A 12,591-nucleotide genomic window follows, 5' to 3' on the forward strand; every position below is an offset into this window, starting at 1 on the left:
TTAAAATAAATAAAAAATAATTTAATTAAATATAAAACAAGGTTAAAAAGGTGCAAAACCAAGGCGTTTATCAAAATCATGACGCGCGTCAAATATGCCAACTCATGAAAACTTTAATAACCGAATATGTAACAAATTATATACTAATTCAATCAACTACAATTAATTTCACGCAAATTCAACCTAAATCCTTCAATAATCATATAAATTGTATCAAACTTCAAGAGAGTGGAGTGAGAGTGAATCCATGGAGGGGGGTTTTTGCAAAAATATAAAGTTGAGACTCCAATTCTCAGAACTTATGGTTTTGGTAATGGTGTTATGCGAAATGTGTTGTGGGGAGTAGTAATACTCTCATCGCGTAGGAGACAAGATGGGTTGGTCTCCGAATGTCATTTCACTGAATGGTCAAGCCATCAACATTCTTCGTTGGAGATTGGCTCGTAATCCTCTAATCTCATTCTAATTCTTGCTTCTTAATTTGCTTGTTTGTTTCTTGATCTATGTGATATGGGTATCTGAAGAAATTTTTTGAGTACTATATGAATGAAATATAAACGATTTAGATATGTTTTTCAGCGATAGATGTTTCTTGTTATTAATTTTAATGTTGATGTATTGATTCATTATAAAAATGGTTTTTCCTTTACTCGTAGTTTTAGCAGAGAATTCTGACGATCAACCTAGTAATTAAGTTTTATGAGTGTTGTATGATAATTATATCCGGGCCTTTAGGATTAGGCGGGTTTGACTAGAATTGTGTTCAGATACCTCAGTTATTTAAAAAAAAAAAAAAAATTAGAATTATACCTATTTAGAAAGGGTTTCACAAATGAGTTTTATTCCATGTATATCTTTTTTGAATTAGTTTTCTATAAATTGTGACACTAACTTGTTCTTTTTTTTTTCTTTTGAATGCCATTGTTAAATAAAGTTTTCAACTTTGACAAGAACATGTACAATGTTCTTGAGGTGAACAAGACAAGCTATGAGAGTTGCAATGAGCAAGACTTCATCAAGAACATTACAAAAGGTGGGAGAGATGTGTATCAACTCCTAGAGCCAAGACCTTACTACTTCCTCAGTGGTAGAGGTTTTTGTTGGGGTGGATGAAACTTCATAATGTCCAAAATCCTGCGTGATCATCGCACCTGCTTCGGCCAAAAATCGCTCACCGACAAAGAAGCTAACCACCGAATCACTCTATTACTTGCGCCATACTTGTCATGGCCTTGACATGGGGTTCCTTTATGTAATAGAGTCATTGGCAATGTTGTTGTGGAAGAAACTTTCGATAACGACAATGTAAAATTATCTTCGGCTTTTTTAGACAGATAAACTATATATGATTTGAAATTTCAATTATTATGTTGAATTACTATTATCCTTTGATAGAAGCTGAGGGTCAAACCTGTGATTTGCTCGAACCTAATCGTTAACGTAATACCCTTCTCTATCAATTTAAGTTCATCCATGTATGATTTTATCAACCTAAGGGGTGTACTTGATGTATCAGAACCATATGGGTAAAAAAGAGAGGATTTTAGGTGCCTGCAGGGGTAAGTATGATAAGTTTAGAAACTGCGGGACTTGAATTTTTTTCATCAAATATCATCCATATTTGAGATAAGCTATTTAAAAACCAAGTAAAACTCCACACTCACGGAGCTCAAACCTCCTCAATGGCGTCCATTTCCATTTCTTCCTCACTTTCATTCCCTCGTAACCAGCCCACCAAAGCAACCCGTTTCCCCGACCCATTTCCACATTTCGGACCCCCAGGCCACCCGGGACAACTCAACAACCCGAACGGGGGAGCTTCCATGAGCATCGACAACCTTAAACGTTTCTTCGACCTCAACGTTGGCAACTGTCCGGTTCTTTCCACGTGAGTCTTTAGTAAATTGGTTTATTAATTAGTTCTAGTTTAACTTTGACTCTGGCTTAATTAAATGATTGTTGTTTTTATTTAATTTTGCAGCAATTTGATGGTACTGGAAATTTGATGCAAAAAATTCGTACAAGCTTTCTGTCAATACTTATGGAGAAGATGAACTCATCAGTCTCATTCAAACGTAATTTTTTTTATTTTTATTCAAGATTTTTATTTGGGTCTTTTAGTAAATGAAAATGAGTTTGACATTGATTGGTTTGATTACAATGGAGAGATTATAACATTTGGATAAGTAAAATGGACTTTGTTTCTTGAAATGTGCAATTCTTGTGCATGTGGGTGAATATATTGATGGTTCAACATAAATTTTGAATTGAATTTTGTCTTCTGAGTTAAATAGATTGAAAGAAAAAATCATAACCTTGCCGTTCGTTAAGGTTTTTGTTTACAAAAAAAGTTATTATGTGATGGGAATCTAAATTTTGCAGTGTTGTTAAAAAAAAGCAAAAAGTTGAAGATTTCCCGTATTAACTATGTGGAGATCTCTTTAGTAGTGAATTTTTTTGCTTTTATGCTTTTTTGGCTTAATTTGATTGTACTTTGTAGGCTGTACATAAAACAACCTTCATCAAGCATAACGATTTCAGGATACGAAGAGGAACCAGAATGGGCTGAATACAAAGTCAAAGAAACCAATATGTTCACTGTGGACAAATATCAACAGGTGAGTTCTTTTGGCACTTTGAGAATTCGGAGTTTATCTTCCATTGTTTCCTTGTCTGAAGTTAGCTTATATATTAGCTTTTATGAATTTGTTGTTTTCTCTTGAATGTGCATTACTACTAGTCTGCAGATTGGCTTTTTTCCCAATGAGAGGGCTTTTTCATTGAGATATCAGACTGCTGGCATGCTAGAAACTGTCTTAAGGCAAGGCGTGTTGGGGGAAGATGACACTGGAGAAGAATCACCCAAGTAAGTCCCTCTTTGCTCAAAAGGCATTGTATTTCCATCAATTTGAAAGCTACCATTAGTATATCTGAGTGAGACTAACTGGAAACATAATTGAGAGACGGTGATGAGAATTTTCTCATAAAGAACCCAATTATGATAATGTTGAGTGTTTCTTTGCCAGATGTTAACATCATCATGGATATGGAAATTGTTATGTTGTGTGGTACAGCTCATTTGAAACCAAAACCATTATATTTTCAGTTGCAATTGAACCAGACTTTGTGCCCCTCAAATATGGAAAAACTGCAAAATCCCTTTGGAATCTCAATTTGTGTATGGCCAAAAATCTGCAACTCAATTTTGACATGATTCATAAGAAGAATGAATTGCTAGCTTGGCTCTTGTTTTATGTTAGCCTGTATTATGTGTATTTGAAACAAACCTATCTTGTACTGTAGTGGATGGTCATGGCCTAGCTTAATATCTCTAATTCTAAGAATTCTTTAAGTTACTAAGAAGTGCTTCCACAATCCCGGTATGTACTGTTCTTAACTTTATTTTTCTTAATTGTGCAGAAATCTTAAGCTTCCCTCTCGTCGGCCTGCTATTGTATGTGAAAATTGCCTATATTCACAAGAGAAAGACAGGCGAGCAAGAGCATTTCATATCATGGATCCAAGAGGCAATTTGGATATGTTTCTTATCTTCCTTGAGGACAGAGATAGCGGGGACCTTTTTCCACCTTCACTTGACAGTGATGTGGTACGTTTTTTCGACCAAGTTAACCAATTATTGATACTTTGCTTAATTTCCATTGTTTGTACTGAGAGTAAAATAGACATGTTTGTATGTGTACAATGCTATACCGGATTCCTTTTGTTGGTTACAGGAGAGCATAGACAAGATTGTGCCATTTCTTGGTAACTGGAAAGGCCATTCTGTAACAAAGCGCAGTGGAGTTTATGGAGCAACAATTGCTGAAGCTGATACAGTTGCTTTACTTAAAATGGATGACAAGGGTCAGTTAATCCAGGTATACTACTTAATATGTTTAAACCAGTTTTTCTTGAATTTATTGAAATTGGAGGGTTTTGAAGATTCTATAAACTGGAATGGGACTGAAGGTATTAAATTTGCAATAAATATCTTTTGCGTTCACTGTCTGATGTACACCTATATTTCCAAAAAGTTATACTTGTTTTAATGCACAAATGTTTGACGAGGCCAAAAGCTGAGCCCCTTCTTTTTATTCTCTCTCTGCACCAAAAATATCAGGATATTTCTTCAACATCTGCTGGAAAAACAATTACGACTAATGTGCACTGGATGGGAACCATGTCGGACAACCTGGTTACATTTGATGGAGGATACCAATATACGTTTTTGCCTGGAGGCATGTACTTGGGATGCCCTTGCAATATTGCAAAGAGTGTTGAAGAGTGGAAGTCATTCCATTTGGAGTTTGGTTGGGTTGAAACCCCTGGTAAGAGACAAAGACTGGTTCGAACCTATGATGTAGAAGGCTTGGCTGTTTCATCAACTTATTTTTCTGAGATTAAATTGTGAGTTTCTTGCACTTCATTGTACCTAATTTCTTCGGTTGAATGAGAGATCCATATTTCGGCTCATGCAATGTTGGAGAAAGCCCAACTGATGTATTATTTACCTTCCATTTATTTATTGAGTTGGGAGGACAGGAATTTGTTTAAACTTTAAATAGAAATGAAATCATAGAAATTCAAAGTTCCATTGGCATATGTTTATCCTTTAAAACCCCTGAACAGAAATTGTTAGTATAAAACTTTCGAGGGGCATGAGTTGAAATTCATAGGTTGTCCTTTCTCTTGGATACCATCAACTGAAAAGTGTTTTTTATGACCAAAACCAAACTTGATCGGAGTAGGATTAATTGTTGTAGAAAGAAGGCGAAAACCCTAGCCCTGACAAAATTAAGCGGAGGAATGAATACTTAGTACAAGCTATTGGCTAGCTGGGCCAACACCTTGTTGTGAAGGAGGACAGGAGGCCACGTTACCTTGAAGTAGNGGAGAAAGCCCAACTGATGTATTATTTACCTTCCATTTATTTATTGAGTTGGGAGGACAGGAATTTGTTTAAACCTTAGATAGAAATGAAATCATAGAAATTCAAAGTTCCATTGGCATATGCTTATCCTTTAAAACCCCTGAACAGAAATTGTTAGTATAAAACTTTCGAGGGGCATGAGTTGAAATTCATAGGTTGTCCTTTCTCTTGGATACCATCAACTGAAAAGTGTTATTTATGACCAAAACCAAACTTGATCAGAGTAGGATTAATTGTTGTAGAAAGAAGGCGAAAGCCCCAGCCCTGACAAAATTAAGCGGAGGAATAAATACTTAGTACAAGCTATTGGCTAGCTGGGCCAACACCTTGTTGTGAAGGAGGACAGGAGGCCACGTTACCTTGAAGTAGGAAAATGGTAGTGCCTTTGTCAACAGCTATGGCTTTTTTTGGCCTAGTAACAAAGAGTTAAACGACTTTTTCATCCAAATAATGTTTGAATGACATTTTGTACCCACGGGCTTTTAAAATATCATTTTATTATCTAAATTTAGATTTTGATGGCAAACAAAGAGCAAACTCAGTTTAGGCTGATGGGACTTTTGAAGAGGAGAGGTTAGTGAACCTTTTGGTGGTGGAAGATTGGATTTTAATGGTTGAGATTAATCAAAATTTGACTCAGAATAAGCGGCTGTGTAACCCTAATCACTCGATTGATGGGGTTAGCGAGAGTAGGTTTTAAGGGGTTTTGGTGAGTGACTCAGTTTAGCCAAATGCATTTAAACAAGTTTGATATAAGGGCAAGCAGTAAGGTTGGCATCTCTGAATGATGCCAAAGATCCAAGTAGCAATAAGGTTGTCATTGACATTTGACAATACAAAAGAGTGTCTCAACTTGCTGAAGAAAAAATTAAAAAAAAAATCTCCAGTTGGTGAAGTTGGCCAGTTGGCCTGCAGCTTTCATGTTGACGACAACACCATACAACTTGGTTGAAACCACGTTTATTGATACTAGATGCAGCAACAATTTGTTCCCTCAACCAACACCACAAATCTTTTAGGTAACCATCAATTTATAAACACTTCTTTCTTCTTGTTACAATATCTTCATCAATTTCATGGAAATACAGAAATAGAAACTTTCTTTAGTATGATTGATTGATGATATTACGTAAAATTGGAGATCGACTTGATTCATCAAAATCAAGAACAATTCTTCTGTACGACCGATGCACGTACAACTACCCAATGAAGATGCGCGTAACGGCGTAACATATATGTTGCCGCACCTTTAAACGTGAAATGGGGTTCTAGGGTAAAAATTAGGTACTGAATAAATGTTGAAGGGACATGGGTAGATGGTAGATAGAATAGAAACGTTTTGAATAGTGGGGTTCCATGAATTGAAACACTTTCTGTCACCATTTAATTCTTTGTTCATCTTGGTCTTGCCTCCAACTTGTACTCCAAGAACTCTGTTCTTAGTCATAACCTCTCAAATCCTATTAAAATAGTAAAATCATGAATTAAAAATAAAAAAAAAAAGAAAAAGAAAAAGAAAAATTAGAGAAGCTAAAAGCATGAAAAGCACTTTTGGGGATAGAGGGGGGGTGGCTGCGGTCCTTATCAACACTAATTGCCGGTCTTGAAGGGCAAGCAAAAGCGGTTAAGAAATTAAAGAAAATTTTGAGGTCTCCATTTGGCTCCTTTTGTCAACTCCACATTTTTGTTTGGTAGGAACATTTTTTTATCTTTTTTCTAAATATATTTGTTTGTTTCCCTCTTTGTAAGTTGAAATTAAAATTTAAAAATAAATTGATTTCTCTAACTTTTATGTTATTCTATTAAGACGGAACTTTAAACCTATCAAATAATTTGAAAACAGTCCATCCAAACTTTAAAGATGGTGATAGAAGATTTATTATTAGATTTTTTTTTCTTTTTTTAATCAGGGTGTCTGAGTCAACTTACACGCAGCTCAATTAATTCTCTGAGATCTTGAAACTGCCGACTGGGTAAGAGCTTCAATGACCTCTCAACTAATCTCTCAGACTCTGGAACTATCGGTCAGTTAAGAGCTCGAGTGACTCCTCAATTAATCTATCAGAATCTTATAATTATCGGTTAAATAAAAGCTCCAGTAGCTACCTCCTATTAGTATTCTAGAACTACCAGCCTCAAGTAAGATTTTTTGTATAATAATCATTTTATGTAGAGATTAATCAGTACACAAATTATCAAAATAATAAAATTTTTTTTTTATTTTTAAATTGATTTTGATTATTTTAAATTATCATAAAAACTTAGTAGATACTTGAACAACTTGGATTGAAACTAAGAGCCGTATAAGAAATCAATTATTAATTTTATTTATTTATTTCTTAAATATTTGTTCTTAAAATTTATTATAAAATAAATAAACATTAAGCAAGTCCCTCTCAGTTATTGCTCCATGGACTTATTGCTTTCCACTGAGAGAGTTTCAAGATGAGCATGAGCTGAAACTACCTTCAACAACCCACAGATAAAAAATTAAAATAAACTAAACCATACCCATACCCATACCCAAACCCAAAGCTCCCTTTAACTTCTCCAAACCACTTTCACAAAAAAGGAATCTCCAATTCCAACCTTCAAGCTTGGATTTTTTTCCAAAATGGCGACTGGGAAAGAAGAAGATTCGAGGAAGAGGAAGCCGACAATCACACTGCCACCTATGTTGAATTACTATTATCCATTTGATAGAAGCTGAGCGGTCAAACCTGTGATTTGCTCGACCTAATCGGTTAACGTAATACCCTTCTTATCAATTTAAGTTATCCATGTTGATTTATCAACCTAAGGGGTGTACTTGATGTATCAGAAACCATATGGGTAAAAAAGAGAGATTTTAGGTGCCTGCAGGGGTAAGTATGATAAGTTTATGAAACTGCGGGACTTGAAATTTTTTCATCAAAATATCATCATATTTGAGATAAGCTATTTAAAAACCAAGTAAAACTCCACACTCACGGAGCTCAAACCTCCTCAATGGCGTCCATTTCCATTTCTTCCCACTTTCACCCTTCGTAACCAGCCCACCAAACGCAACCCGTTTCCCCGACCCATTTCCACATTCGGACCCCAAGGCCACCCGGGACAACTCAACAACCCGAACGGGGGAAGCTTCCATGAGCATCGACAACTAAACGTTTCTTCGACCCAACGTTGGCAACTGGTCCGGTTCTTTCCACGTGAGTCTTTAGTAAATTGGTTATTAATTAAGTCTAGTTTAACTTTGACTCTGGCTTAATAAATGATTGTTGTTTTTATTTAATTTTGCAGCAATTGATGGTACTGGAAATTGATGCAAAAAATTCGTACAAAGCTTTCTGTCAATACTTATGGAGAAGATGAAATCATAGTCTCATTCAAACGTAAGTTTTTTTTATTTTTATTCAAGATTTTTATTTTGGGCATTTTTAGTAAATGAAAATGAGTTTGACATTGATGGTTTTGATACAATGGAGAGATTATAAACATTTAGAAAGTAAAATGGACTTTGGTTCTTGAAATGTGCAATTCTTGTGCATGTGGGTGAATAATTGATGGTTCAACATAAATTTTGAATTTGAATTTTGTTTCTGAGTTAAATAGATTGAAAGAAAAAATCATAACCTTGCCGTTCGTTAAGGTTTTTGGTTTTACAAAAAAGTTGATTATGTGATGGGAAATCTAAATTTTTGCAGTGTTGTTAAAAAAAAAGCAAAAAGTTGAAGATTTCCGTATTAAACTATGTGGAGATTCTCTTTAGTAGTGAATTTTTTTGCTTTTATGCTTTTTGGCTAATTTGATTGTACTTTGTAGGTGGTACATAAAACAACCTTCATCAAGCACAACGATTTGGATACGAAGAGGAACCAGGATGGGCTGAACAAAGTCAAAGAAACCAATATGTTCACTGTGGACAAATATAACAGGTGAGTTCTTTGGCACTTTGAGAATTCGGAGTTTATCTTCACGTTTCCTTGTTTGAAGTTAATATCTAGCTTTTTGAATTTGTTGTTTTCTCTTGAATGTGCATTAATACTAGTCTGCAGATTGGCTTTTTTCCCAATGAGAGGGCTTTTTATGAGATATCAGACTGCGGCATGCTAGAAACTGTCTTAGGCAAGGCGTGTTGGGGGAGATGACACTGGAGAAGAATCACCCAAGTAAGTCCCTCTTGCTCAAAAGGCATTGTATTTCCATCAATTTGAAAGCTACCATTAGTATATCTGAGTGAGACTAACTGGAAACATTATGAGAGACGGTGATGAGAATTTTCATAAAGAACCCAATTATGATAATGTTGAGTGTTTCTTTGCCAGATGTTACATCATCATGGATATGGAAATTGTTAGTGTGTGGTACAGCTCATTTGAAACCAAAACCATTATATTTTCAGTTGCAATTGAACCAGACTTTGTGCCCCTCAATATGGAAAAAACTGCAAAATCCCTTTGGAATCTCAATTTTGGATGGCCAAAAATCTGCAACTCAATTTTGACATGATTCATAAGAAGAATGAATTGCTAGCTGGCTCTTGTTTTATGTAGCCTGTATTATGTGTATTTGAAACAAACCTATCTTGTACTGTAGTGGATGGTCATGGCCTAGCTTAATATCTCTAATTCTAAGAATTCTTAAGTTAGTAAGAAGTGCTTCCACAATCCGTAGTACTGTTCTTAACTTTATTTTTCTTAATTGTGCAGAATCTTAAGCTTCCCTCTCGTCGGCTGCTATTGTATGTGAAAATTGCCTATATTCACAAGAGAAAGACAGGCGGCAAGAGCATTATATCATGGATCCAAGAGGCACATTTGGATATGTTTCTTATCTTCCTTGAGGACAAGAGATAGCGGGGACCTTTTCCACCTTCACTTGACAGTGATGTGGTAGTTTTTTCGACCAAGTTAACCAATTATTGATACTTTGCTTAATTTCCATTGTTTGTACTGAGAGTAAAATGACAGTGTTGTATGTGTACAATGCTATAACGGATTCCTTTGTGGTTACAGGAGAGCATAGACAAGATTGTGCATTTCTTGGTAACTGGAAAGGCCATTCTGTAACAAAGCGCAGTGGAGTTTATGGAGCAACAATTGCTGAAGCTGATACAGTTGCTTTTTAAAATGGAGACAAGGGTCAGTTAATCCAGGTAAACCACTTTTTTTTCTTGAATTTATTGAAATTGGAGGGTTTTGAAGATTCTATAAACTGGAATGGGACTGAAGGTATTAAATTTGCAATAAAATATTTGCGTTACTGTCTGATGTACACCTATATTCCAAAAATATACTTGTTTTAATGCACAAATGTTTCGAGGCCAAAATGACCCCTTCTTACTCTTCTGCACCACAAATATCAGGATATTTCTTCAACATCTGATGGAAAAACAATTACGACTAATGTGCACTGGCGGGAACCATGTCGGACAACCTGGTTACATTTGATGGAGGATACCAATATACTGTTTTGCCTGGAGGCATGTACTTGGGATGCCCTTGCATATTGCAAAGAGTGTTGAAGAGTGGAAGCATTCCATTTGGAGTTTGGTTGGGTTGAAACCCTGGTAAGAGACAAAGACTGGTTCGAACCTATGATGTAGAAGGCTTGGCTGTTTCATCAACTTATTTTCTGAGATTAAATTGTGAGTTCTTGCACTTCATTGTACCTAATTTCTCGGTTGAATGAGAGATCATATTTCGGCTCATGCAATGTTGGAGAAAGCCCAAATGATGTATTATTTACCTTCCATTATTTATTGAGTTGGGAGGACAGGAATTTGTTTAAACTTAAATAGAAATGAAATCATAGAAATTCAAAGTTCCATTGGCATATGCTTATCCTTTAAAACCCGAACAGAAATTGTTAGTATAAAACTTTCGAGGGGCATGAGTTGAAATTTTAGGTTGTCCTTTCTCTTGGATACCATCAACCATAAATCAGATTTAAGAAATCGAAAAATAGATTTAAAATAAATAAAAAATAATTTAATTAAATATAAAACAAGGTTAAAAAGGTGCAAAACTAAGGCGTTTATTACAAAATCATGACGCGTGTCAAATATGCCAACTCATGAACAACTTTAATAACCGAATATGTAACAAATTATATACTAATTCAATCAACTAACAATTAATTTCACGCAAATTCAACCTAAATCCTTCAATAATTCATATAAATTGTATCAAACTTCAAGAGAGTGAGAGTGAGAGTGAATCCATGGAGGGGGGTTTTTGCAAAAATATAAAGTTGAGACTCTCAATTCTCAGAACTGTCATGGTTTTGGTAATGGTGGTTATGGTGAAATGTGTTGTGGGGAGTAGTAATACTCTTCATCGCGTAGGAGACAAGATGGGTTGGTCTCAGAATGTCAATTTCACTGAATGGTCAAGCCATCAACAATTCTTCGTTGGAGATTGGCTCAGTAATCTCTCTAATCTCTTTCTCATTTCTTGCTTCTTAATTTGCTTGTTTGTTTCTTGATCTATGTGATATGGTATCCGACAAATTCTGACTATCGAGCTAATAATCGAATTTTATGAGTACGGTATGAATGAAATATAAACGATTTAGATATTGTTTTTCAGCGATGAGATTGTTTCTTGTTATTAATTTTAATGATGATGTATTGATTCATTGTAAAAATGGTTTTTTCCTTTACTTATAGTTTTAGTAGAGAATTCTGACAATTAACCTAGTAATTAAGTTTTATGAGCAGTGTAAGAATGAAATTATATCCATGGCCTTTGAGGATTAGGCGGGTTCGGTTAGTAATTGTGTCCGGATACCTCAGTTATTAAAAAAAAAAAAAAAAAGAGGTGAAATTATAACCTATTTAGAAAGGGTTTTCACAAATGAGTTTTATTCCCATGTATATAACTTTTTTGAATTAGTTTTCTATAAATTGTGACACTAACTTGTTCATTTTTTTCTGTTTTTTGAATGCCATTGTTAAATAAAGTTTTCAACTTTAACAAGAACATGTACAATGTTCTTGAGGTGAACAAGACAAGCTATGAGAGTTGCAATGAGCAAGACTTCATCAAGAACATTACAAAAGGTGGGAGAGATGTGTATCAACTCCTAGAGCCAAGACCTTACTACTTCCTCAGTGGTAGAGGTTTTTGTTGGGGTGGCATGAAACTTGCTATAATGGTCCAAAATCCTGCGTTGATCATCGCACCTGCTCCGGCCAAAAATCGCTCACCGACAAAGAAGTCTAACCACCGAATCACTCTATTACTTGCGCCAGTACTTGTCATGGCCTTGACATGGGGTTCCTTTATGTAATAGAGCCATTGGCAATGTTGCTGTGGAAATTGAAACTTTCGATGATGGACAATTTTAGTTTATACGTGTAAAATTGATGTTTGGTTTTTGTAGACAGATAAACTATTACATTATTTGAGAAATTTTCATTATTATGTCGAATTACTATTATCCATTTGATAGTAGCTGAGTGGTCAAACTGTGATTGCTCAAACTCATTGTTAACGTAATCAATAATACTAACTTACAAAGATTTTCATACAAGTGGAGTGGCAAAAATGAATAGAAGAGTGAAACAAAAAGTCAAACTTATAAATTCATTCTTTCATTCATTTTTTATCACATCACTTTGTATAAAAATCTTTATAAAATTTCTTTGTAAGTGTAGTATTACTCTAAGGTAATAC

The 12,591-nt window shown here is 35.0% G+C and overlaps 2 protein-coding genes across 2 annotated transcripts; both read left to right on the plus strand.

Annotated features, from left to right (window-relative positions):
* Positions 1-1,682: 1,682 nt before the first annotated feature.
* On the plus strand, positions 1,683-4,568 carry LOC116145427. Its single transcript, XM_031430888.1, has 7 exons — positions 1,683-1,877; positions 2,026-2,075; positions 2,501-2,618; positions 2,748-2,866; positions 3,421-3,607; positions 3,735-3,878; positions 4,121-4,568. The coding sequence occupies exons 1-7, from the start codon at positions 1,683-1,685 to the stop codon at positions 4,409-4,411; spliced, it is 1,104 nt and encodes a 367-aa protein (XP_031286748.1). The 3' UTR covers positions 4,412-4,568.
* Positions 4,569-6,915: 2,347 nt separating this feature from the next.
* Positions 6,916-10,040, plus strand: LOC116145428. The gene is made up of 6 exons (XM_031430889.1): positions 6,916-6,954; positions 8,213-8,221; positions 8,735-8,847; positions 8,961-9,030; positions 9,622-9,694; positions 9,928-10,040. The coding sequence occupies exons 1-6, from the start codon at positions 6,916-6,918 to the stop codon at positions 10,038-10,040; spliced, it is 417 nt and encodes a 138-aa protein (XP_031286749.1).
* Positions 10,041-12,591: the final 2,551 nt, after the last annotated feature.

The sequence above is a fragment of the Pistacia vera genome, unplaced genomic scaffold (assembly GCF_008641045.1).
Source record: "Pistacia vera cultivar Batoury unplaced genomic scaffold, PisVer_v2 Contig461, whole genome shotgun sequence".
NCBI lineage: Eukaryota > Viridiplantae > Streptophyta > Magnoliopsida > Sapindales > Anacardiaceae > Pistacia > Pistacia vera.